The sequence below is a fragment of the Notothenia rossii genome, assembly GCF_949606895.1.
Source record: "Notothenia rossii genome assembly, chromosome: 9".
Lineage (NCBI taxonomy): Eukaryota > Metazoa > Chordata > Actinopteri > Perciformes > Nototheniidae > Notothenia > Notothenia rossii.
The window spans coordinates 79,173,984-79,198,865 of NC_136907.1; the positions used below are offsets into that span (position 1 = coordinate 79,173,984).

The window sequence follows — 24,882 nt, forward strand, 5'->3', positions numbered from 1 at the left end:
AAGCAGTTCCTTTCCGAATTTTGATATTGATATAATATTGGTAATTTAATTGATTGCTGATGTTCTTCTTATGCAGTTGACCCTGAGGAAAGTGAGACAGCTTCAGTTATGGCTTGACTCTGGGGAATCTAGCCATAACAGTATATTAGCATGGATGTATAATTTATCTGTAGGCTACAAGGGTGGTCCGCACGTGTGGGCCGGTGCGTCTGAACGTCCCGGGCTGAATTTGTGTCCCAGTCCGCCCATGCTTTCGTATCTCCCTTCATACCTTCGCACTTCGCCTTGGCCATCACATTTTACACACACACAGACTCCAAAACCCACAACCCCTTGCGGCTGCTACTCTTGAAGTGACAGGCCAAGCCTGTAACACTTTCAATACAATTTCAAGCTAGTTTCAAAAATGTATTTGTAAAGTTGTGCTGTGTTTTGTACATTTCAGAATGAAATTGATGTGCAAACGGACCCCCCTCCACGAATACACCACAAGTCCATGCAGGCACGACCACGTTTCAGGTCAGCTGGACAGCAAGTTCGAATCAATGTTGGTTGTTCCAAAGTATCTATTTGCCAAGTTCTTCTTTTTGGGGGGTTTCCCCTCTCCTGTAGTGAGATCTATGGGTTTGTGTGCATGTAAATGGCCTGCAAACGCTAAAATCCCTATGAAATCTCTCTCTCTTTCTCTCTCTATACAATAAATGTATTTATTTTGTAGGTTGATCCTAGCAGCACTGCACTACAATGAGAACTCTGGCAGGAAGCATGCCAAAACCAGGACAGGACAACTCCAATACACTGTGAAATTCCCCAAAGCAAAGAAAGGTGGTCATGCAGTTAGACGTGTGAATACAGCAGCTACATATAGTAAGAAAGTGAAAGTGAGAGAATAATAACATTAATTATACCGTTTTACCAAATTAATGAAAAACATTCAATCTCGGACAACATTATTGTGTAAATATTGAAAATTGAGCTATGTGAGAATGGAGTGTACAGTTTCAACTAAAATGATTAATTATGCAAAGTGCCTCAGGGCATGCTATGCATAATTGGGGGACTAGAAAATATAGTATATAATTCTTGATTATAAAAAATCTTTTTTGCAGAGTATGTTACCGAACTCTTGACCGAGACTCTACGCTTGTGCGAAAACAATGTCGATGAGGAACCTTTCGATGTCCCAGATCCACTCAGCAGTCAATGGGAAAAACCAGACAAGAGAGAGGTTGTTGCGCTGTTTAGAAGCAGATTTAATCACTGAACTGACAATCAGTTTTGTTATTGACTCTAATCAAGTGCTGGATACTTGAACGACGTGTAGATGTCAGATGGAAACTTCGCCTGGATCTTTTTAATGGCACATGATGGCAGTGGGATTCTGTGGTTCTTACCAAGTATTCCCCAGCAAAATCTCACTAGCTGGCGGTGTGCCACATAGCGATACATTCTGTAAAATACAAGATCATAAATGTCAATGGTAATCACTTCAACCTTATTTGCTTATTTATCTATTTATTCTGTAACTTTGCCAGAGTGACCCAAAAATAATAACCCCAAAAAAATGACTTCCCAAAAATACATCAAATTTGTGAGCTCTACAAATTTGTGAACACAAGTAACTTACTCATTACGTGGCTGATCACCTGCTTGTTGTCTGTCCCTCTTTGAATAATGATGGTAGGCTGTCTGCAACACCCAAACATCCAGACAATTTGATTGGAATCCTGGGTGATCTATTATGCAGGTTATGTTTGCACCATCTCCCTCATATTCATTGAATTCCTCCATTTTGGCCACCATGACATCCTTTTCTTGGCAGCATTGGCACTCTTCAATTGTTACCATGATTGTACATTTTTCACATGTACACCTAAATGTACAAAAGATAGTTAAGAAATAATTGCATTTTTAGGAGGAGACCTACTTCTGTGGTGAGTTCCAAGCCTAGCAGAGTGTGATGCAGTTACCTGAGTCAAGTGTCTATGAATTATAATCAAATGTATACCAGTAAATGGTAAATGGAGTGTACTTATATAGCTGCTATGTATTATTATTTATTTACTATAGGCTATATGAACATCTCTATGAATTATAATCAAATGTATACCAGTCTGTGTTCTGTTGCCTGAGCCAATGTGCCTGCTATGTATTATTATTTATTTACTATTTATTAAGAATCTCTATGAATTAAAGTCAAATGTATACCAGTCTGTGTTCTGTTGCCGCACCGGACAGGATCATCGTCCCCATTTTCGCTCCCGTCTGTATCTCTACCGCTACTTGAATACTGTGGCTCAAACTGGTATGGTTCCACCACGTTAGACTCGCCCGCATGATCTGATTCAACCACACCGGCATCCTTTTCAATAAAATCCTCCTCTTCTTGAAAGTGCACCGAGTCTATTGACGACTCACTGTCACTCGATGCTGTCGAAATATCCGAGCCAGAGTCCGACATCAGCCATATAGTTAGTGTATTATTCAAAAAGTGTTCTACTCGTGACGTGCGTGACGTCACTAACCGGCGAAAGCTGTTTGGTCCGGAGCGGTCGTGTAACATCGGAAGCGAGCATGGAAAGTTGTAATAAATCACAATTTATAAATACAGCGGGCATATTGTCATTAATGACAAATGATTTCCCATTAATAATAGTATATATTATCCTAATAAGAACAGTGTTGTCCTTCATTTCGTAAGCTCTTTAAGGTATTTTCTGGATATAAAGGTCAATAATGGAAAATCCTTAAAGTTACCACAATTTAAAATGCTCAGATTTAGCACACGTTCATTTCCAGTTTGCTTTTAATGGGTTCAGGCATTATTTCTTATTTTCAATTACATTAACCATTTTTATTTAGATCCAGTTGTGAATAATACTGTGATTTATAATAAGATAGACCCTTACAATCCTCTTTTAAACATTTTATTAAACAACAAAATCACATGATACACTCAATGTGAACTCAACATTATTTTATTATGGGACATTATTGATAACTAGATGTTTGTCTTTACACATTAATTTCTGTTCCAACCTTTTCATATTGAATTACAAAATCCTTTACATATGTAGATTTTAACCTTTCATTTTACAAAAGCCAACATTGACATTACGCCTTCAGTTATTGTGGAAAGAAGTAAACGTATCCGTAACCATTTTAAAAGCATTAATTCATGATGTATATATATTTATATTTTTTCTTGTAAAAGCAAAAACAATCAAAGAACACATTAGTTTACAGTGCAAACTATAGTTTAGAAAGTTAACATCTTGGTTCTTGACGATCTGTCACCCTGTTAGTATTTAATTAACTCACCACTGAAAAAACTGATATTACTATAAATCACATCAAACAACAAAATCAAAAAGAGGACTGTGAAGATTAACAAGGAGGTATTCCAGACGGTCAGACTGTATCATGGAAACCAGTGTGACTGTTAGATGATCTAAACACAGAAGTGATCTTTTTCCAACCTTTTTTCGCAGTGATCAAAATGACCTTAAGTATTGTAGGGCTGTCCTCAGCTTCCTTCCTAGCTTTCTTTTCCTCCTTTTCTCTGATTCTCATCCTCTCCTCCTTCATTTCTCTTTCGCTAGCTTCTCTCAGCCTTTCCTCCTCCATTTCTCTTTTGCTGGCTTCTCTCAGCCTTTCCTCCTCAATTTCTCTTTTGCTAGCTTCTCTCAGCCTTTCCTCATTTTCTCTTATTCTCCTCTCCTCCTCCATTTCTATTTTGCCTGCTGCTTTTAGCTTTTCCTCCTCTTCTCTCATTGTCCTCCTCTCCTCCTCCATTTCTCTTTCACGAGCTTCTATCTGCCTTTCTGTCCTGTCCCTATTCTCTTTGATTTGTTTTAATTGTTCCTCATACTTCGTATCTAATCTCTTTTCCATTTCCTCTTCCTGTTTGCGTATTTCCTCTTCTCTCTCTTTAAGGATTCTCTGTTTCTCCTCTTCTATGACCCTCTCTGCCTCCTGGAACATGTCAGTGGTGTAATGGCTTCCTCCGTTCTTCTCTGCTATCTTTCTGATCTTGTTGAGCAGCTCTCTGACCTGAGAACGATCCTTCACCTTATTATTGAAGACGTGGCACTGCCCGTTACATCTGTTCACAAGTTCCTGCAGCTCTTCACTTTCTTTCAAGAAACTTTCGATAGTTTGGTCTTCGAGCAGATCACCGTGAGTAAAGAGAACCATGCTGTATCTGTCTGCTTGCTCTCCAAAGATTTCCCGAATCGTCTGAACTGTCTGCTTTTCTTCCTCTGTGAATCTGCCCAGTTTGATGACGACCAGGAAGACATGGGGTCCAGGAGCAGCATAAGAAATGCTCTGGAGAACGTTATTTTTGGTCTTCTCTTCTTCAATCTTGGTGTCAAACAGACCAGGAGTGTCAATAACCTTAACTCTTTGTCCATCAACTTCACCAATGTCATTAGAACAGTTTACAGTCAAGGATTTAGCAGATAACTCTGATTTAAAGGACTCTTTTCCCAGAATGGTGTTTCCTGTGGCGCTCTTCCCAACTCCGGTCTTCCCCACCATCACAATCCGGAGCTCAGCGTTATTGTATGTGTTTGATTCTGATCGGACGTCTGAAAAAAATGAAGAAATATTTACCATCTCTGTATTTAAAAAATGATTCAACGACCACATGAACAATGTTGACAGTGAGGGGGGTGGGCTCAAGATGGTTTAATAATCTAGAACATGTCGAGATGTCATTCAATTGATATTTTTTCATTTATTCCTGTAGACGCTATTCTCACCATAGAAAGGGTTTATTATGTGATAAAGGTAGAGGGTCTGTCAATGTCAAGTGATGCACCTTGAAGGGACCTTGTTTTTTCTTCACCGGAGCAAGGGAGAGGCACCATGATGAACACAAATACTGGAAATTAAAATCAAACTAAATGGTAATCTTGCCTGAATGTTTCACTTCTTAACTGCCTGTGTACAACCTGAACTGAAATGGTGCAGCAGCGGCCTCTAGCTGTACGTTTATTTTAATGAGAAAACATTTTTTACAAATAGTCCTTACAACATGTTTAGTTTCTATCTTTCGTACTTCTACAAATCACCCCATTTTGGGCCTAAAAAAACTTATAAAGGTTTAAGTTGCCTTTAGTTAAAATCAGGAGCCCAAACAAACTTATGACTGACTACCCCTAAATATTCTTATTATTCTTAGAACGTTTCATGTAGTCTTGTGAACATTTTGTAAAATCAAGCAAAAGCAGTGATATCACCCAGGCTCTCAAAATGCTTGGAATTTTATTTTTATTGTACTGTTTTGATCTGTTCATTATTAGGGAATATGACCACCTACATATCCAATCTATAAATATTTAGATAAGTTGCAATCATCATTAACAATAAAGTTTATTCACTTACCATTTCGGGCAAATGTGCTGGCCATAGTTGGTTCTGGAGGGAGGAGCTGGTCTGCTGCTGAGCTGAGGAAGTGAAGTTAGTCTGCAACAACACTTCCTTAAATACAGACTGCATGCAGCAAACCACACCCACACACTGCTGACATCACAGTCTGAAGTTCAGCTCCAGTGGGATGATTCATAGATTAAAATGTTTAACATCTCACCCTGGCTTAATAAACAGAACAATGGAAATATAGCCTCACGTGTTCAGATTTTTTTTAACTGAACAGACTACATATTTTAGATATAAGCCCTCAATGTTCTTTACATATCAACATTCACCCGTTCACACACATTCACAGTGTCCCAGCTTGAGGGCAAGGTACATAGGACCCAAATGCAGTGAACCGTTGGTTGAAATCAAAGTCCTTTATTTGTGGAATAGGCCAGGCAAACAAAGTAAAACAAGGCAAGGCAAACCATAAACTTGTTCAGAACCTGCACAAGACCTGCAAAGGCTGAAACAAAAAACAGAACTTAAATGCACACAAGAATAATCACACGAACAAGACAGAGAAAAGAGAAAACACAGGGGCACAAGGTGAACACAATCAGGTAATCAAACAGGAGGGAACACAGAGACAGGAAGCAACAGACAAGACGGGGGGTGAACACTTTTCAAAATAAAACAGGAAACCAAAGACAGATCTTGACGGGACAAAATAAAACAGCCAAAACTAATACGGATCGTAACATAACCTCCCCCTCAAGGGACGGATCCCAGACTTCCCTAAAAAACACAAAACTTGCAGAAGGGTGGGTTGAGGGGGTCCGGAGGAGGCACCCGGGCGGACGGCCCAGGGGCAAAGCAGAGGCCGAGAAGGGGTAAAGGCCGTGGAGGGCAAACTCATGGGGCCGGGCACGAGGATGGGCAGGAAGGCGGTGACGGGACAGCTCCGGGGGAATGGCAAGATTGGTAGCCGTCGGGACCACCGACGGGTCAGGATCTGATGGAGGCGGGACCACAGACGGAGCATGATCTGGTGGAGGCGGGACCACAGACGGAACAGGAAAAGGAGTTGGCCAAAAACTGCCCAAAAAAACCTTAAATGGTCAAATAAATGTGTAGAAACATTGATGTGTTTATAGAAAGACCAACAATACAACATGATGGACAATCAGGATGAAAAGTTATAGATAGCAAACACAAGGAACTTGGCTAGATGTTGATATGTTGCTTTATTCAAAATGGTTTTAACTGTAACCTACAACAGGTCTATCCAGCCTACACATAAAACACAACAAAGGTATTATTTTCGGATAGAGACTCCAACATAAAGTTGCATAAAAAAAATGTAACTGTTGCATTTATTCTGCATTTCACTTTACAATCTTTGACTTGTGCTTTTTCTCATCTCTTCGATCATCGTTGGAATTTGTTGATTCACGTCCTTTATTGTTCTGTTTTTAGCAGAGCTTGAATGTCCAGTCCACCTGCATGTTCATCGTTCATTTAGATAACTATAAACAGCGAACCCGGTTCACCCTCCCATCAGCATGTACAGGAATTACACCTGTTCTTTTAAATGTCACTATAAGTGCCCATACAGACAGCAGTTTTAGTTAGTAGCTCGTAGTCTGTGTTTGCAACATGAGGTAAAATAGATATGTTTAAAGATGTTGTGTAAGCTTTCAAATCATTTCTGAGTTACTCTACTTTTAAATAAAACAACACTAGAATACAGAGTATCTTAATAATCTGAAAAGCAGCTAAACAAGAAAACAACATACCGCTGGGCCTTCTGCCAACTTTGTGGGTGGATGTACAAGGCAAGGCAAAATGGAATGCCGTTCAACCCAAAATTAAATAAATACATAAATAATTAAATAAATACATATATATATATAAATATGAAATAAATAAATAAGGCAATACATATATACAAATGTACATTTAAATACACATTTATTTATTTCAGTGGTTCATCAGCCGAAAAGACCTGCGTACCCGTTACTCTGTAGGTCATGTTCACTGTCACATCGCTTTAAAAAACATCAATCTGTCCGGTCGAAGTTCTTCTTTTGATAATGGTGAATCGAGAGGTTCACTTGCTGTATATCGTAAAAAAGCAGGAATATGTCATCACTACTGCCATGTTAAGAGGTTATGGAAAGTTCTAACAATACACATCACAACTCACACTGTTCAGTCAAATTGACCTCATATAATTTACAGGTCATTGAACTGGAACATTTGAAATTAAGTAGAAATTGGACACATTGATATATTAAGTGAAAGTAACTTAAAGAAAAAAGTTACAATAACTTAATGATCAAATGCTTTTTTACAATGTAGCTGAACGTCAGACTGTGATGTCACCCGTGTGTGTAGGTGTGGTTTACTGCATGAAGTCTGTGTTTAAGGCAACCTGATCTCACCAGAATGCGTGACTCCACCACGACTCCTTAACACCGCAATGCGTGGTGGAGTCGCGAACTCTGCTACATTTACGTGTCTGCACCACGCAAACAACCCCAATGTAAAGTGAACGAGGCTCCTTTGTCGTGGTGCACACACGCATTTCTACAACGTCCAGCAGTGAGCTTTTATTCTATAAAACGTTTTTAAAATCTACTTTATAGCTTGTAGTAACTCACGGGAGGCTTCTTTTATTTTATTTGTATTCATAATAATTTGTATTTTTCGTCAGAATGTATTACGGCAACCCTGTCTCCTAAAAATGACGTTCCCACAGAACTAAACTGCAATTTCGCCAGCTGTTACTCTCATGAGCGAGACAGAACATAATAGTTGTAACATGCCAAAAAGCTGCTGTGTCGTTTATTGCAGCTCAAACATTAAAACAAATCCAGAGTTACGTGTTTCTGTACTTCCTCTAAGAAGAAAGGACAGTAACAGAAGATCTCTGTGACGCCAGATGTGGTGTTGTTAATGCGATATGATATCGAAAAAAAATTCAGTTTAGGATGGCCGAATACACTACACTACCCATAATCCCCAGCAATCGTTTGGGACTACAGTCCCTTTGACAAACCCCGTGATTAATCTTCAAACTCTGGGATTGGATGTTGGAGTGGCAGTGCGCCAAGGTTACGCCGAGCGTCAAGCTGTTTGAAATGGAACGAAACCACGGCAGACTCTTCAAAACTGGACTTGAACGCCCCCCGAGAACTACACATGCTGGCTATTGTGTTTCGCAACATGTTCTCTATGGCACATCTCTACTGGGAATTCTAGTTTTCAAAGACGTTTATCCCAAAATTAGAAGTTGACAGTATTAAACTGTGCACAGCCCTGGAGGTTTAGGCGATAGGAAACACATTGGTGTGTACACATTTAAAACATGTAATTACTAAATGGGTGAAAATCGCTTGTGTCCATAATGTGCAGCATTAATATATACCCACATGACAGCTCATTGTTACGTTGTAATTCTACTCCACTACAATTCAGAGGTTAACCTGGTATTTTTACTCCACTACATTTATTTTAGTTACTTTGCAGATTCTGATTAATGATGTGAAATATAAACAACCCTTAAATCAGACTTTAGTTACACCTGAGTAAAATTCAGGGAAGGTGATTGTCAAGTGCCAACAATCAGGAGAGATATTTGATAGTTGGAGCTTGAGAAGACTAAACATTTATCTGCATATCTCTATAAAGTATATTCATTACTCGTTATTCTCTACTAATCGTTCATTAAAAACTTTATAATTGCTATTTTGCACATCCCTTTCAAGATTTCAAGATTTTCAAAGGTTTATTGACATATCATATACATAACTACGGTGTAGTTATGCAATGAATTAAAAACTTGGGTCACAGGTTCCTCAACAGTGCATTACAAGACATCTATCAATATGTGTATACCTCCACCATTAAACTGTCATATTCTGCACATTTCTTATTCTATCTACATAAGAGTATAATTAATGTGTATAATATCAGTTAAAATAAGTGCTTCAACATAGTTAACATTGCTGGAAAGCAATATATTAGACATTAAGTACTTTATCAGGCTTAATATTTATCTGTAGATAGATACCCCCAAAGCTTTTTTATTATTTGAAAGAAGACCTTAACCTAAAGTATTCTTTAATGTGTTAATAAAGGTTAATTAGTTTTGTACATCCTCATATTAATATATTTGTACATCCAGCACTAAACTGTATTATTGTAGAGATCACTTATAGTATCTTCTTGATTTTTTGATATTCTATATTTCTATCATTGACCTTCTACTTTCCCCCTATGAAAGTATGTACTCTTAATATTTTTTTCATCAAATAACATTATTCAACGAAAATAACATTATTCAACGAAAATAACATTATTCAACAAAAATAATTCAATAACGTGCTTTAACCACTAGGCGGCGCACACAAGGTACACACAGCATACTAATAATAACTTTGTATTATTAGTGTAGGACACCTATGTATGTATAACATCTGAAGATGTGTGGTTTTATTCATGTTTTTACAGGATATTGCTATACTATTTCTCATGTTTTACTTCTACACATTAATATCTGATTTGTAAAACATCACAGACAGAAAGGTATATCTGTCATTTAAGGGTACGCTATTGAAATTATGATTCCATAGATGTGGATGAGGTTTCTCCCATGTTTCCCTTTAAACTGTGGGTTTTCTCTGGAAGTTTTTCCTTGTACGATGTGAGGGTCTAAGGACAGAGGGTGTCATATTGTCATAGGCTACTGATATTCTGTACAAACTGTGAAGTCCACTGAGACAAATGTAACATTTGTGATATTGGGCTATATAAATAAACATTGATTGATTGATTGATTGATTGATTGATTGGTCTCCCATCACCCAAATCCCCTGACTATTCTCTCAACTCAGTATTTACATTCTTATTATTCTTAGACACTTTTCCCGCATTTGCTCCTGTGGGTAATGTCCACAGTAATGACTCTTACATGTCTAATATGTGTAATGTGTATTTGTAAAGCGCTTTGAGCACCTGTAAAAGCGCTCTAATAAAAAATGTAATGCATTATTATTATTATTATATTCAAAGAAAATCAGTAATATCTTTAAAAACGTGTATTGCGGCTAAAACATCCAATCAGCGAGCTGAGGATCTTTCCTACGCAGTGGCGGCTGGTGGAAAATATTTTTGGTGGGGCTGTTGACATAGTGAGTAAAACATTTTTTTTTGGAGAAATGACCCCTTCAATTATGACTTCTGGTGATGTTAGAGGGGGGGGGGGGGGGGAAAGGAGAAATTGAGGCTTAAAAATATGAGAAGATTGATCAATACCTCCATAATCTTCAGTGTGGAAAATATTATTTATCAACCTGAACATCTACCACTGTACTAGGAATTTGTATTCTCAGAACTGGGTTGCGTTCCAATAGTCCATTTAGCTTAGGAACCTTCCTAACCAAGTGAAATGACCCGGAAGTACGTCAGTGGCAGCCATGTTAAGTGTCGTTCCAATCTGCTCTTCCCACAAAATAGTCCCCACGGAAATGTATTAACTAAAGTCTATATACACACATTAACAAAATAAACAAAGACAGGTTTTCTGCGTTATTCAAATGTATTCACAGTTTTTCGAGCCAAACAAAACCCAACAAAAAGTCCACTCGCGATACATTGAAATTGTCTTTACTGCCTAATCCAGGCCATAGTGTAGTTCATTGATACAAAAAAAAGGCTGTTGCTCCTGCGCCCGTCAGCGGCAAAGACAGAAATGTTTGTAGGCCTTTTCAGGCTATAATCCACAAAAAAGGAAAACACGATGATCGGCGTGGCATAAAGGAGCGATCTCACCCTGTGTTTGAGAGCATCTCTCTCACTGTGCGCGTCCTCTCCAGGGAGACGTGCTTCCAGGTTGGTCAATGCAATATCCACATACGGTTACTTTCAATTACTTCCCATATATAGACATGCTGAGGAAACTTAAATATCCCGCTGAATACCCGCATTCACCACACATACACTTCCTCCTCCCGTGAGAACCACCCCTGGCATCCCGGTGACGCGCCCACTAAAAAGCCTCTGGGCGCGCCGCGACAGGTGAATCTGCAAATGAGGCTTGCAGAACCACACCCCCAAACCTTACACAAAAGTGGACATTTAATGACTGAAGTTGCGAGGATAATACACGCATCATAGATTTTTCATTTCATTCTAAACTACATGTCTTAACCTTTCCCCTGCCCCTACAGTTTATAAGACACACTGAGATCAAACTGCGACTGTCACAGACACACAGCAGCGATTGTGTTATTGAATGGTAAATATATTAAAAAAAACACACACACCCAAGTACTTTTTCAGCTCTAATTGCATTATTGCATACTTTTTAATGACAGTTTTGCATTTGGAGAGGCAGGGTGACAACGGAAAGCTTGGTAGCCTATTACTTAGATACGTTTTACATTTTTGGAGGGAAACGCTTGTGTTCATGTTAGCATGGGTAGCATGATGATGTTAAGACTATGAATATCATTTTACCACAACAGTGGATGAACAATTGATATATGTGTTTGAACAAGAACAACAGGAAGAACAAAGTAAAAGAGACGAACAAAGTATTAAGAACAGTGTATGGAAAAAGCGATGTGTGTTAGAACAAAACAAAGTAAAATGAATGAGAAGGAGAACAAAGAGGGTTAGGGTAATGTTGTGAATCGAGTGGCCTGTGTTCGTCGTCCATAACATATGCCTGCCCATACCATAACCCCACCACCACCATGGGCCACTCGATTCACAACATTACCCTAACCCTAACCCTCACACCAGATACTGACTGGTTTTCGGACCCCCCCAGACCCCCTCAATAAAGCAAAACTGCACGTTTCAGAGTGGCCTTTTATTGTGGCCAGCCTAAGGCACACCTGTGCAATAATCATGCTGTCTAATCAACATCTTGATATGCCACACCTGTGAGGTGGGATGGATTATCTCGGCAAAGGAGAAGTGCTCACTATCACACATTTTTTCAGATTTATGAACAATATTTGAGAGAAATGGTTATTTTGTGTATGTAGAAAATGTTTTAGATCTTTGAGTTCATCTCATGAAAAATGGGAGCAAAAATAAAAGTGTTGCATTTATATTTTTGTTCAGTGTATAAAACGGTTCAACTACCAAATGAACAATGTTGACAGTGAGGGGGGTAGGCTCAAGATAGTTTAATAATCTAAAACATCTCTAGAAGCTATGTCATTCAATTGATATTTTTCATTTATTCCTGGAGATGCTATTGGCACCATAGAAAAAAAATGTATTAGGTGAATGGCTGGTTTGGTGATAAAAGTACTGGGTCTGTCAATGTCAAGAGATACACCTTGAAGGAACCTTGTTTGTTTTTTCTTTACCGGAGCAAGAGAGAGAATACTGCAAATTAAAATCAAACTAAATGTTATTCTTGCCTGGATGTCTGACTTCTCAACTGCCTGAATACAACCTGAACTGAAATGGTGCAGCAGTGGCCTCTAGCTGTACATTTATTTTAATAAGATATATTTAATTTTTACAAATAGTCCTTACAACATGTTTAGTTTTTATCTTTCATACTTCTACAAATTAACCCCATTTTGGGCCTAAAACACTTTTAAGGGTATAAGTTGCCTTTAGTTATAACCAGGAGCCCAAACAAACTCCTATACATCCATGATTCAGAAGCATGGAGAAATGAAGGAAACACGTGATGCTCACTTCCGGGTGAACTTCTCCTCTTCTTGCCTTACCGCCACCTACTGTATTAGAGCGTGGACCAGAACCATCTATGTTGAGAGATGTATCCATAGATCTCAATTTTACCATCAAAGTGGACCAGTTTGATGAGTTTATCTTCAAAATCTTAAATATGTCATGCCCCGGACCCCCGAAAGGATGTGAGATACCCCCCCCCTCACTTAAAAATGTTTCACATGGATAGGAAACTAAATACATTTGCACACTTCTTATAGTAACCTATGTGCATGTGTTTTTGTTTTGGTAGTACATTGGTCGATTGTAGAGAGTTTGAATTCAGTATTTATATTTCATATTGTGTATTCTTTGGATACTCGATTTATATATATTGAAAAAGTGCCTCGGATAGTCTTTTTTTTTCTGTAGTCATCAGGCTGAACAACCGAGGGTTAACAATGTAACCCATTTAAGAGTACTGTACGGGCCTACCCTTCTGTTCCACTGCATCTTAGAGGTAAATATACTTATTGAGCTTGAGATACTTTTCAGACTTCAAGTTTTTCCTCCCCTTCCTGTCCAGTGAAAATCATGTATCTCCAGATGTGTTGATTTTGGTTTATATTAAGCTGTGTTTGGCTCTTTTCTTGCTGTAACAAATGCAATTTCCCCTCTGGGAAGAATACGTTCTCCCACTGATTTGTATATTAGTGACACGACTTAAGGATGGCGTGTTAACACCTTGTTACTGGGCAGCCTCTTCCTGCACGATCAGAAATCGGAAAACCTTTCTTCATCCCACTGTGAGGGTGTTTTACACCTTTTCTTCCACCATTACGAACTTTGGCATGAAAATGAACCCTGAACTAAAACTTGAGTCAGATTAAATCTGTGGTAAAAACGAGCTTTGATCACCTTAGGCAGCTAGCCAAAATAAAACCTTTTCTCTCCAGACAGCAGTTTGAGAAAGTAATCCACGCCTTTGTCACCACTCGGCTGGATTACTGTAACTCTCTCTACATGGGGGTCAGTGGGTCCGCCCTCGCTCGTCTGCAGCGGGTGCGAACGCTTTTAACTGGCACACGGAAACATGACCACATTTACCCCATTTTGGCTTCGCTCCATTGGCTGCCAATACATTTCAGGTTCCATTTCAAAATCCTTGTATTTGCTTTTAAATTCCTAAATGGCATGACCCCACCATATCTTTCTGAGCTGCTACACCCTTACACGCCCATCCCCCCTATCAGGTCAGCGGATCAACTGCTCCTGAATGTGCCCAGAACCAGGTCAAACCTCAGAGGGGGCCGTTGCTTCTCTGTAGCGGCTCCAACACTGTGGAACGATCTGCCCATGAACATCAGACAGGCCTCCACACTGCCTGCTTTTAAAACGCTTCTTAAAACCCACCTCTTCTCGTTAGCGCAGGGGTGTCAAACTCAAATACACAGTGGGCCAAAATAAAAAAGTTGATACTAGTCGAGGGCCGGACTGATTCAATGTTTATTGCAGAACGTATTGAAATGAACTTATTGCACATATTAAACCTGGAACTAACAAAGCTTCAATGATTGCCTATAAAAACAACATTAAATAATCAGTTGCATTCATTTCTTATGGCTCTATCTGCAGCTTCTCCAGAGTCATTTCTTATGATTACATTTTTCCACAGGCCAACAACAGCTTCAACAAAACTATTTCCCTCAAAGAGAAACCAAACATGCCCTGTTGTCGTGAGAGAGAAAGTGCAGAAGGAAACATCCATTAAACTCAGTGTGCTGCTCTGTGATGCTAGCTCAGATACTTGGCATCTCATCTTGGGTGCAAGGTCATCAATGTCTGGGCTCAGGCTGTGAGCTGAGGAGACCCTCAGGATGGAGTGAAGGTGTGCGTGCAATATACCGGAGGGCCAGATCTAATAGTAATTAGAAATTATCCTGAGGGCCGAAATTAAATCCACCAACGGCCTGATTTGGCCCCCGGGCCTTGAGTTTGAAACATGTGTGCCTTAGTGGATTAACATCTTGCTTTTATTGCTTTTAAATTGTCTATTGTTTTGACATATACTTGTTTTATGGTGTGTGAGCTGTGCTGTGTTATTTTGTGTATGTTTTGTTTTGTTTATTTGACTGTACGGCACTTTGGTCTGTAGGTTTAAAGCTCTATAAATAAAGTATTGTATTGTTTTGTTTAGGATTAATTGTCTTTGTACACATATACCTCGAATGATGTCAGTAAAGCATTACTCATTTATTATCAGCTTTATTTCATGATCACTGAGCAACACATTATTCACAATCTCTACATAATTATCATTGTCTGTGGTGCAGTCACAGTGATTACCTGAAAGACATGCATGCACTCCACACGTTTCTTACATCACTGAGATAAATGACCCATTAAACCACAAAACCCAGATTTATGTTCTGTGGTAAACAAAAGAGTATTAATATCACATGTGTTGAATGGAGTGTGATTTGCTGGAAGTTACAGACATTGCACACCTTGCACCACTTTATATGTCCACTATGTGGTGCTAGAGAAGCACTATTAACAAACAGAATGTCACTAAACATCAATTTTGGACCACACATTGTTATTTTCATGATGTTTGTCACATGAGGCTGACTTCCTGTTACCTTTAGGTGGTGCTATGATTTATCAAGCACTCAACATTGGTAGTTTGGAGTAGTGATGGGAATTATGGCTCTTTGAAGGGAGCCGGATCTTATGGCTCCGTTCCTTTCAAAGAGCCGCTTTTTTTTTAAAGTGGGCGGGGTTACCAGGTTTATCTGCAAAATAATCACCAGGATAATGATTGACTGTATTGCCAGACCTAATGTCAATAATCTGCTTTGTAAACACGACACAAGGTGGCGCCATATCCATGTCATTCATGTCAGTGAATGTACTTTGAATTTACCCTCTCTATGTGTTAAGTATATACAGTTACCTTGCCTTGAATGAAATTCACGCAACTCTTAATATTAGATACTGTGTTTTTAAGTGGCGATGGAGATTATTTGTTGACCCTGTTTTAAAGGATATGTTGCCTTTACAAATGGTGCGCTTCATCACTGCCTGGGTTTTGGTTGAATTGCATCCAACTGCTGCTGCGTTTTCGCGTTTCGCTAATTTTCCATCCGAAAAACACGTCGTCTACCTGTCCTGTAGCCTACCACTTGTTATGACTTCTCTCTCTCGCGTATTCCGTTAAGACCAACCCCATCTCACTCCTCGTGCTGAAACCTACTAATCAGAGTAGGGGCGGGTCTTCACAGAATAAGTTTAGGAAACAAAATCAATCTTTTAAAAAGGCAAGTGGATTTTGGCAGGCAACGATTGAACGATAACAAGAACGGCTCTCACCAAGTATGAATCGGTTCCCCTCGTTCGTGCCAAAGAGCCGTTCAAAGAATCGGCTCGTTCGCGACCGACACATCACTAGTTTGGAGACTGTAGAATGAAGTTACAACAACTTCCCGTTTCATGAAGAATGTCTAATATGGCTGCCATCGTTATGGAATTAAAAAGGTACAGGACAAAAGTTAAGTTAAAAATTCCTGTTAATACCTGATAGATATTGTACATCTACAGGTGAAATGAAGCGCAAGGGCTTTTTTAAAGTTGTGTAGGGAGCTATCGAGCCACCTTGCCTAACTGACGAAATATAACCATATCAGGTAACTAAGTGTATGCATGTGCCACGTTTTGTGTGTCTAAAAGCAACCCTTAGCCCTAAAAAAGTACTATCTGTTTAGGCCGTTGAACGCAGACACACAACTTTCACTATCCAGCTTTCCCCGTGTCTTACGGCTTTACTTACTACATTTCAGAGAGATCTGCATAACCTAGGGGGAGGAGGAAGTTAAAGAACAAAACCTTACTACCTTCTTTTTCCCATAAGAAAAGTAAAAGCAATCAAACAATGAAAACACAACATCTGAAAAACATTGTTCAGTTGATATCAGATTAATAACACCGATTTACCATATTCACATCTTTGTTCTTGACATTCTGTGACACTGTTTAGTATTTGGTCAAAACTCACCCCTGATATAACTGAGAAACTATAAATCACACATTGAGATTCAAAAAGGGGGGACGGTGAAGATTAATTAAAAAGGTTTGCTAATTCTCACGCCAACCTGTAAAGGATTTAAATGCTTTAATTACGCCATTCATAAACCTCATTATGTAAGGGCTGTTCTCAGCTTCCTGTCTGGCCCTCCTTTCCTGCTCTTCTCTAAATCTCCTCCTCTCCTCCTCCATTTCTTTTTCACGAGTTTCAAGTAGCTTTTTCGACCTCTCTCTGTCATCTTTCATTTCCTTCATTTGTTGCTCATACTTTTCCGATATTTTCTTCTCCATTTCCTCTTCTTGTTTGCGCATTTCCTCTTCTCTCTCTTTAAGGATTCTCTGTTTTGCCTCTTCTATGGCCCTCTCTACCTTCTGGAACATTTCATTGGTGTAATGGCTTCCTCCGTTCTTCTCTGTTATCTTTCTGATCTTGTCGAGCAGCTCTCTGACCTGAGAACGATCCTTCTCCTCATTATTGAAGACGTGGTACTGCCCTTTACATCTGTTCACAAGTTCCTGCAGATCTTTGCTGCGTTTCAATGACTCTTCGATAGGTTTTCCTTTGAGCAGATCACCGTGGGTAAAGAGAACCATGCTGTATCTGTCTGCTTCCTCTCCAAAGATTTCCTGAATTTTCTGAACTGTCTGCTTTTCTTCCTCTGTGAATCTACCCAGTCTCATGACGACCAGGAAGACATGGGGTCCAGGAGAAGCAAAAGCAATGCTCTGGCCAACATCGTTTCTGGTCTTGTTTTCATCAGTGCTGGTGTCAAACAGACCTGGAGTGTCAATGACAGTCACCTTTTGTCCATCCACCTCCCCAGCAGCCTTAGCACAGTCTTTAGTCAGAGATTCAAAAGAAAACTCTGATTTAAAGTGCTCTTTTCCCAGAATGGTGTTTCCTGTAGCGCTCTTCCCAGCTCCAGTTTTCCCAATCATCACAATCCGGACAACCTTATCATTGTGGTAGTATGCATCGCCCGAGTATGTGTTATGGCAGTTTGTAGAATGTTGAGACAAACAGACTGAAAAACAGAAAAAAACGATGTATTGCTGTCTTAATAAATGTTTGTTCTTTGTAGTTCCACAAAATACTTTTGAGGTTCCAAATATAACCTGTTATGGTTATAAAAATAAACCACAAGGAGTGCCTGTCAGACCCTCTAACATCTGATATCACATTTACATCAAACCAAACAATATAATCTAAAATCACATCACATTAAATCAGAAGGAAACCCAACTTGTGCAGGAGCATTGGCAGAACACAGGGAATCACACAAGGAAAAAATAAAACCACACATCAGGAACCAGAGGGGATCATAGACGACGTATCGAAAGTGAACACAAGGGGAGACATATATCAGACAAACAGGCAGGAAAACACAAAGACTCTGGACCCCTCAAATATCTTTACAAACTGCGAGTCATTCCCCCTTTCACACCTCATTCATGCAGAGCAGCACCACTTGCCACACACACACACACACACACACACACACACACACACACACACACACACACACACACACACACACACACACACACACACACACACACACACACACACACACACACACACACACACACACACACACACACACACACACACACACACACACACACACACACACACACACACACACACACACACACACACACACACCTTAGGGTTCAGTATCTTACCCGAGGGATCGTCGACATGTTGACTGTACGGGCTGGGCTCTAACCCACAACATCCTGTTTGAAAGACGACCGCACTCCCAAGCAGCCAAAGTCGCAGGAACACTTTTCAAAAGCAAACAAAACACGTGAAACACAAAAAACATTATCATGACAGACACACAGTCGGATTCCAGATGTCCCTGATAATGCAGTCAACATAATTCAGCTAGGAAGGATTCAGCGGGGGAATGACCATCAACTATAGGAGAGTAGCTGGAAAAGGGGCATAGGAACTCGGCAGACAGCCTTCGATTGAAACAGTTGTGGAGCAAATGCCCTAAAAAGAGGACGGCAGGTACACAAAAAGCAAGTTTTTATTTAAAGGTCCCATGTCATGCTTTTCCGGTTAGTACCCGTCCCCTTGTGTGTTATGAAGGGTGTTCTGCATGTAAACGGTCTGCAGAGTCACAAACCCTCAAAGTACACCCTGTAGGGAGTAAAACTCTAACACAGAGAAGACCTCCCCAAAACGCCTCGTTGTAGATTTCTAATTTTCGTCCTGGGTACTCTGACGTGGGGATACCCAGAGGCCACACCCCCTGACAGCCTTTCACGAAACAAAGCTTCCCAAACCTTTCAGCGATTCATGCCGGATATGTACAGCGTAGGGCCCTGAAGAACGATGCTGCTCCTACTTTGTTTGGACCAGCGGGAGATTCGGGTACACAACCTGGAAGTATTCATTGTTGTTTGTGTATTTATGAAACAAACAAGGTATCTACCACGACTGTTTGAATGGGTAGACATTTTTCGGGCTACTACGTTGGGATGGTGGAGAAATGCTCTCCGCAGACCCATTCTCACAGCGTTATAAACCTTTGTCTTACTCAATATCAAGCCACACTTATTGTTTTTACTTCGGCTGTGAGTGTTTGTGTGTGCTCAGGATGAGTTTTGCTTGTTCTCGCTGTATCGCCGACACGGAAGCCTGTCTGCTCCTCACAGCAACGAGCCTCTCAACGTCACGACCAATCAGAGCACACTGGGAGGGGGGGGGCAGGAGCTCCAACAAGCCGTTTAGAACAGAGAGTGAAGACAAATACTTTACAGAGATGCTGTTTGAGAAACCAATGAGATTTTGGAAAATGGCACAATGTCAATCTATTCTAGTAGACCTCAACAATGGAATTATGATCAGTAGAAATGGCCATCTGATAACCAATTCAGTTGGCAGATGCAGGGGGAGGGTGGAGAGGCAGGTGGAGGGATGAAAAGGCAGGTGGAGGGTGAAGAGGCAGGTGGAGGGATGAAAAGGCAGGTGGAGGGTGAAGAGGCAGGTGGAGGGTGAAGAGGCAGGTGGAGGGTGAAGAGGCAGGGGGAGGGTGAAGAGGCAGGGGGAGGGTGAAGAGGCAGGTGGAGGGTGAACAGGCAGGTGGAGGGTGAAGAGGCAGGGGGAGGGTGAAGAGGCAGGTGGAGGGTGAAGAGGCAGGTGGAGGGTGAAGAGGCAGGGGGAGGGTGAAGAGGCAGGTGGAGGGTGAACAGGCAGGTGGAGGGTGAAGAGGCAGGGGGAGGGTGAAGAGGCAGGTGGAGGGTGAAGAGGCAGGTGGAGGCTGTCGGGTGTTCTTTTACCCATAATGACCGCCTCGCTGCACATTATCCCTTACTTAATAAATGGTCAAAAAAAAGCATGGGGGTGAGGAGCTAGGAGGAACCCTCAGGAGTATTATTTTTTGTTCAAAGCCCTCACTGACACTTGCATTTTGATATTGTAGGAATAACAGCAGATTACATGAATGGAGCAATAAAACAGGCTTTTCATGCTCTCAGAGCCTATATTGATTAGACCGCTTTTAATAAAGGACATGATGAGGGCTTTTCTCTGGGGTGTGACATGAAGCTTTAAGCTACACACATTTGAAGGAGTTTGTACCTGTTTACGCATACAGTAGTGCTAATCAGAGTAATAATATTACTTTTGTTGGTAACGGAGTAGTGTAACGCGCTACTTTTATAATTCAGTAATCACACTACAGTTACTAACATTGCCAGGACACGCGTTATATTGTTACTTACTAAAATCAGTCATAATCACACTGACAGACAAGACGGGTTTCGCCGCAGGTTTATATGTACGTAATCTGCGCGACTTTCGCGTCCACATCTCCACGTGCAGTGCTGCATAAACATGGCTGAGTCAGCGATAACTTTCGAGGGGTGGAGGTATGCCCATTATTGTGAGTTCGTCCGAATAATAGATAGGAATGTGACGGTAAGGTGCAAACTGTGTCCAGGCCAGAAGCTGTTATCCACTGCTGTAAACACCACGTCAAACCTCAACACCTGCAAAGAACACATGCTAAGCTGAAGCTAACGCACACGCTATTTGTTGTTTGTTTATATCGTAGTCTGTTCTTTTCTCTGTTTTCCGGTTGTTGCCTGTTTTGAATGACGAATACACACTACCGCCGCCTGCTGGTAAGGAGAGTTATTGCCAGTCACGCATGCGCAGTTCGTATGTGCTCGGCGAGTAAAGTAACGAGTAAAGTAACAAGTTACTTTATGTAGAGAGTAACGAAGTAGTGTAATATATACTTTTTTTTAAAGTAATATGTAATATTACATTTTTTTTAGTAACGACCCCATCTCTGGTGCTAATATTCATAAATGCACACAGTTATCATAGCCAGAGCAGCAGCATTGTGTTGCCTGAAACACACCTGCAAACTAATAACCTAGCCTATCACAAGCTTATTAACCCTAATAAGTTTGATTCTGACGGACAAACTTCCCTACACCCTCAGCATTCAATTGTCGGCCTGTACGTAAAAGTAAATGGGAGAAATATCTCAGATCATGAATAGAACAATTATTTATATTGTATGAAGATGGATGTTTTTGCTCTTTTTTGTTGTTAACATTACATTTAAAACATACCTTTAACTCGATCTTAAATCAGAAAACAAATCGAATACAGAACTTTAGAGTGATGATCTTGAGTTTAACCTCTCATCAGTGTTCACTCTGGTGTGAAACTGCAGTAAGTTTCAGATCAGCTGCAGCGTTCATGTTACGGTTGAGTGAAGGAAGCAGGACCCAAATGCAGATAACGCTGAAAATGCCTTTATTTCAAGGATACATAAAAATAAATTGGACAAAACAGAAAACTCACCGGTGAACTCAGTCACAAACAAAAGACGAACCAACACTGAAAACAGGAAGAGACAAGATTAAATACAGGGAGGGGTAATCAAGAGACGAGAAACAGCCGGGCAGGGGAGGAGAAACACAAGGGCGACAGGTGAACACAATCCGACAATTAGACACACCAGGGAAACTAAAGACAAGAGGAATTGGGACCTTAGTGACACAGGAAGACATCTTTATAACATTCAAAGGTATGTGGGTGATGGAAGGAAGGTGGGGTTTAAAAGAAGGGAGGAAAATGTCATTTCTCGGATGAGAATAGGTCATACAGGTCTCAATCATACATTAAGGGTAATAGGAAAGCATCCAACCGGAAAGTGTAAACACTGTGCCAGCCAGAAACGGTTGAACATGTTTTGCTGCATTGCAGGAAATATAGTATTCAGAGAAATGTGCTTTTCCAAACATTGAAGAAAGCAAAATACATTGACTTTTCGCTATCAGGGCTGTTAGGGGAAACATCAGGCAATATGTATTGTGAGCTTATTACGTTTCTTAGAGAAATTGATCAATTTAAAATAATCTAGAGTTTTGGTTTTATTTATTTTATTGTTTGTTTTATTTTGTTTATTGTTTTCTGCAGTCTCTTGTCCATACTCCAGTCCAGTTGGTGGCGGTAATGCACCTAAAATTTGGTTTGCCAACCGCCAATAAACACTAAAGAAGAAGAAGAAGACAAGAGGAAAAACACAGAGAGAGGGACCAGACAATATACAAGGAGGAAAACACCCTTAACCAGACATACAAAACTGCAACCGTGACATAACATGAGAATCCTGACAGTTCAATCAGTAACTGATATACAATAAGAGGGTGGGTCGGCTCTTATAAAAAAACATGTCAACAATCTAACCGGAGTAGTGCTCCAGTGCTGCTATACTGCCCGCCCAGCAGAACCTTCTCAGATGAAGTTAACAAGGGATTTGGTTTAAAAAAATAATTCTGAAAGATCCACCCCCATCCCTCGCCGATAAAAACAGCGCTGGTCTGTAAAATAAAAATACTTCCCTCTCCACTCACAAAGGAGTTTATATACTGCAGATTTAAAATCAAAAGTGTTGGCTTGTAAGTGTTTCCCTCTATGGCAGAGTTGGACTGTAACATGATGTATGTGTAACGATAAATATATATTTAAATGAAAATGTTACAATCAACAGCATGAATACAGTTGATCAACTTACCATTCAGCAGGTCAAATGTGCTGGCCATAGTTAGTTTTGGAGGGAAGAGCTGGTCTGCTGCTGAGCTGAGGAAGTGAAGTTAGTCTGCAACAACACTTCCTTAAACAGAGACTTCATGAAGCAAACCGCACCCACACACTGCTGACATCACAGTCTGAAGTTTAGCTACAGTGGGATGATTCATAGATTTAAAAAATGATTTATTGCACTTCTTATTCAATGATTGACTGAAATTATTCTAACCCTTGCAAGTCCCATACAATTGAATTTATTGCACTAGATAACTGCCCTCGGTAAACCCTGCTCCCCCTCCCCTGAGCATTTACAATAAATGCCCCCTGTTCTTCTAAATGCTACAAAAAAAACTGCACGTACAGAGTGAAGCCAGCCCTTCTCCTTTTCCTTCTTATACTCATGAGCCGTTTTCTACAGATGTATTTTTCATAGGATTTACTTGTGATAGTCTGACATGGCAACCTGTGTAGCCCATGTACCAATTCCACCCTCTGCTATGATAAAACACAACAGGGAAACGAATGCCGCTGAAGCAGGGTGCTGTTCTTCAAAACGGGAGGTAACAGCGAACGGATGGCCATTAAAAGTATGTTAAAAAATAAACAGCATCACACTAACCCTGGTTAGTGTTGCCTGACTTTATATAAGTGTATTTTGTATGTGTGGTCACGTTCTAGTCACATTGTTGAACGCTTCTGCTTGTCACAACTTTATTATGTAAAACACCTACTCGCAACAAACTGTCAACATATGTTAGGGATTGTGTATGTTCATTTAAATGTCTGTATTTTTTTACACAACCGGTATCGCCGCTATCCTGGCTCGGGTCAATTTGAGCTGAAAAGTACCAAAGAGTGCAACATGTGAACAGAACACAGGGATTAATTAAGTCTTTAAACTTTAACGTAATCATTTACATTGTAGGGATGTGTAAACTGTGATCGTTATTCTCCCGTCCAGGAGAGAAGCTTTAAAAGGAGACTAAATTGAGTCTCTGAGAAGGTTCAATTGGGTACTTTAATTAAAAAAGGCGCTGGTGTATCACAAGCAGAATATTGTTCAGTCAGACAAACAGCTGTGATCCGCTCCTCCTTAGGGAAGAGAAGAGAGCGAGCCCCTGGTTTCCAGCTGCTGTATCTCCTCTGCTGGCTCCTCCTTGTCAGCCGGTTGGCGCAGCTGGGGGCCGGTCCTCCACGTCTTAACTGTCCGTTATTGCGTTTAAACAGAGGATTCAGACCTTTTACATTCAACATGTACATAAACACGCCTCTCCTCCTCATATTCTCTTTCATCACTTTTCATTTAACACATTTTACCGGCTGTAAATCGTGTTTTCCGTAAAGCCTGAAATCAAGCTACTGTTGGTATTTCGGAGATCCTTTCCGAAATAGCTTTTCAAAATAAACTCTAATCACCAGCGGAAACTAACCGGAAGTATTTTCACAATAAAAGCTTGACATCAGACATTGTGCGCGAAAACTTCTGTTTTTTCAGTATAAATCAGCATTTTAACTGATGGCATGTTTAAACTAAATTATGCCATAAAACATTGATTTTAATTTCTAACAATATCAAATACAATGACGAGGGGCTCAGGATTGTGATGGAGGGGAAGACTGAAGCTGGGAAGAGCTCCACAGGGAACAGCCTTATGGGAATCAGAACT

At 40.2% G+C, this 24,882-nt stretch overlaps 2 protein-coding genes across 2 annotated transcripts; both read right to left on the minus strand.

Moving 5' to 3' along the window:
- Positions 1-2,913: 2,913 nt before the first annotated feature.
- LOC307019306 (GTPase IMAP family member 7-like) lies at positions 2,914-5,461 on the minus strand. Its single transcript, XM_079650096.1, has 2 exons — positions 5,392-5,461; positions 2,914-4,592 (listed from the first exon to the last, which is right to left on the minus strand). The coding sequence occupies exons 1-2, from the start codon at positions 5,414-5,416 to the stop codon at positions 3,412-3,414; spliced, it is 1,206 nt and encodes a 401-aa protein (XP_079506222.1). The 5' UTR covers positions 5,417-5,461; the 3' UTR covers positions 2,914-3,411.
- Positions 5,462-15,313: 9,852 nt separating this feature from the next.
- On the minus strand, positions 15,314-23,330 carry LOC307019307 (GTPase IMAP family member 9-like). Its single transcript, XM_079650097.1, has 3 exons — positions 23,202-23,330; positions 18,838-18,939; positions 15,314-18,176 (listed from the first exon to the last, which is right to left on the minus strand). Exons 1-3 carry the CDS (start codon positions 23,227-23,229, stop codon positions 17,203-17,205), a joined length of 1,104 nt encoding a protein of 367 aa, XP_079506223.1. The 5' UTR covers positions 23,230-23,330; the 3' UTR covers positions 15,314-17,202.
- Between the last annotated feature and the right edge of the window lie 1,552 nt (positions 23,331-24,882).

Bases quoted from the DNA above. Each gene is read 5' to 3' on its own strand.
- LOC307019307 (XM_079650097.1), bottom strand. From the start codon at position 23,229: ATGGCCAGCACATTTGACCTGCTGAATG. The intron at 18,940-23,201 runs GTAAGTTGATCA...GCTTTTGAAAAG, and splicing joins CACATTTGACCTGCTGAATG to TGTTCCTGCGACTTTGGCTG. The intron at 18,177-18,837 runs GTAAGATACTGA...TCTGTTTTTCAG, and splicing joins ACATGTCGACGATCCCTCGG to TCTGTTTGTCTCAACATTCT.
- LOC307019306 (XM_079650096.1), bottom strand. From the start codon at position 5,416: ATGGCCAGCACATTTGCCCGAAATG. The intron at 4,593-5,391 runs GTAAGTGAATAA...CATTTTTTTCAG, and splicing joins CAGCACATTTGCCCGAAATG to ACGTCCGATCAGAATCAAAC.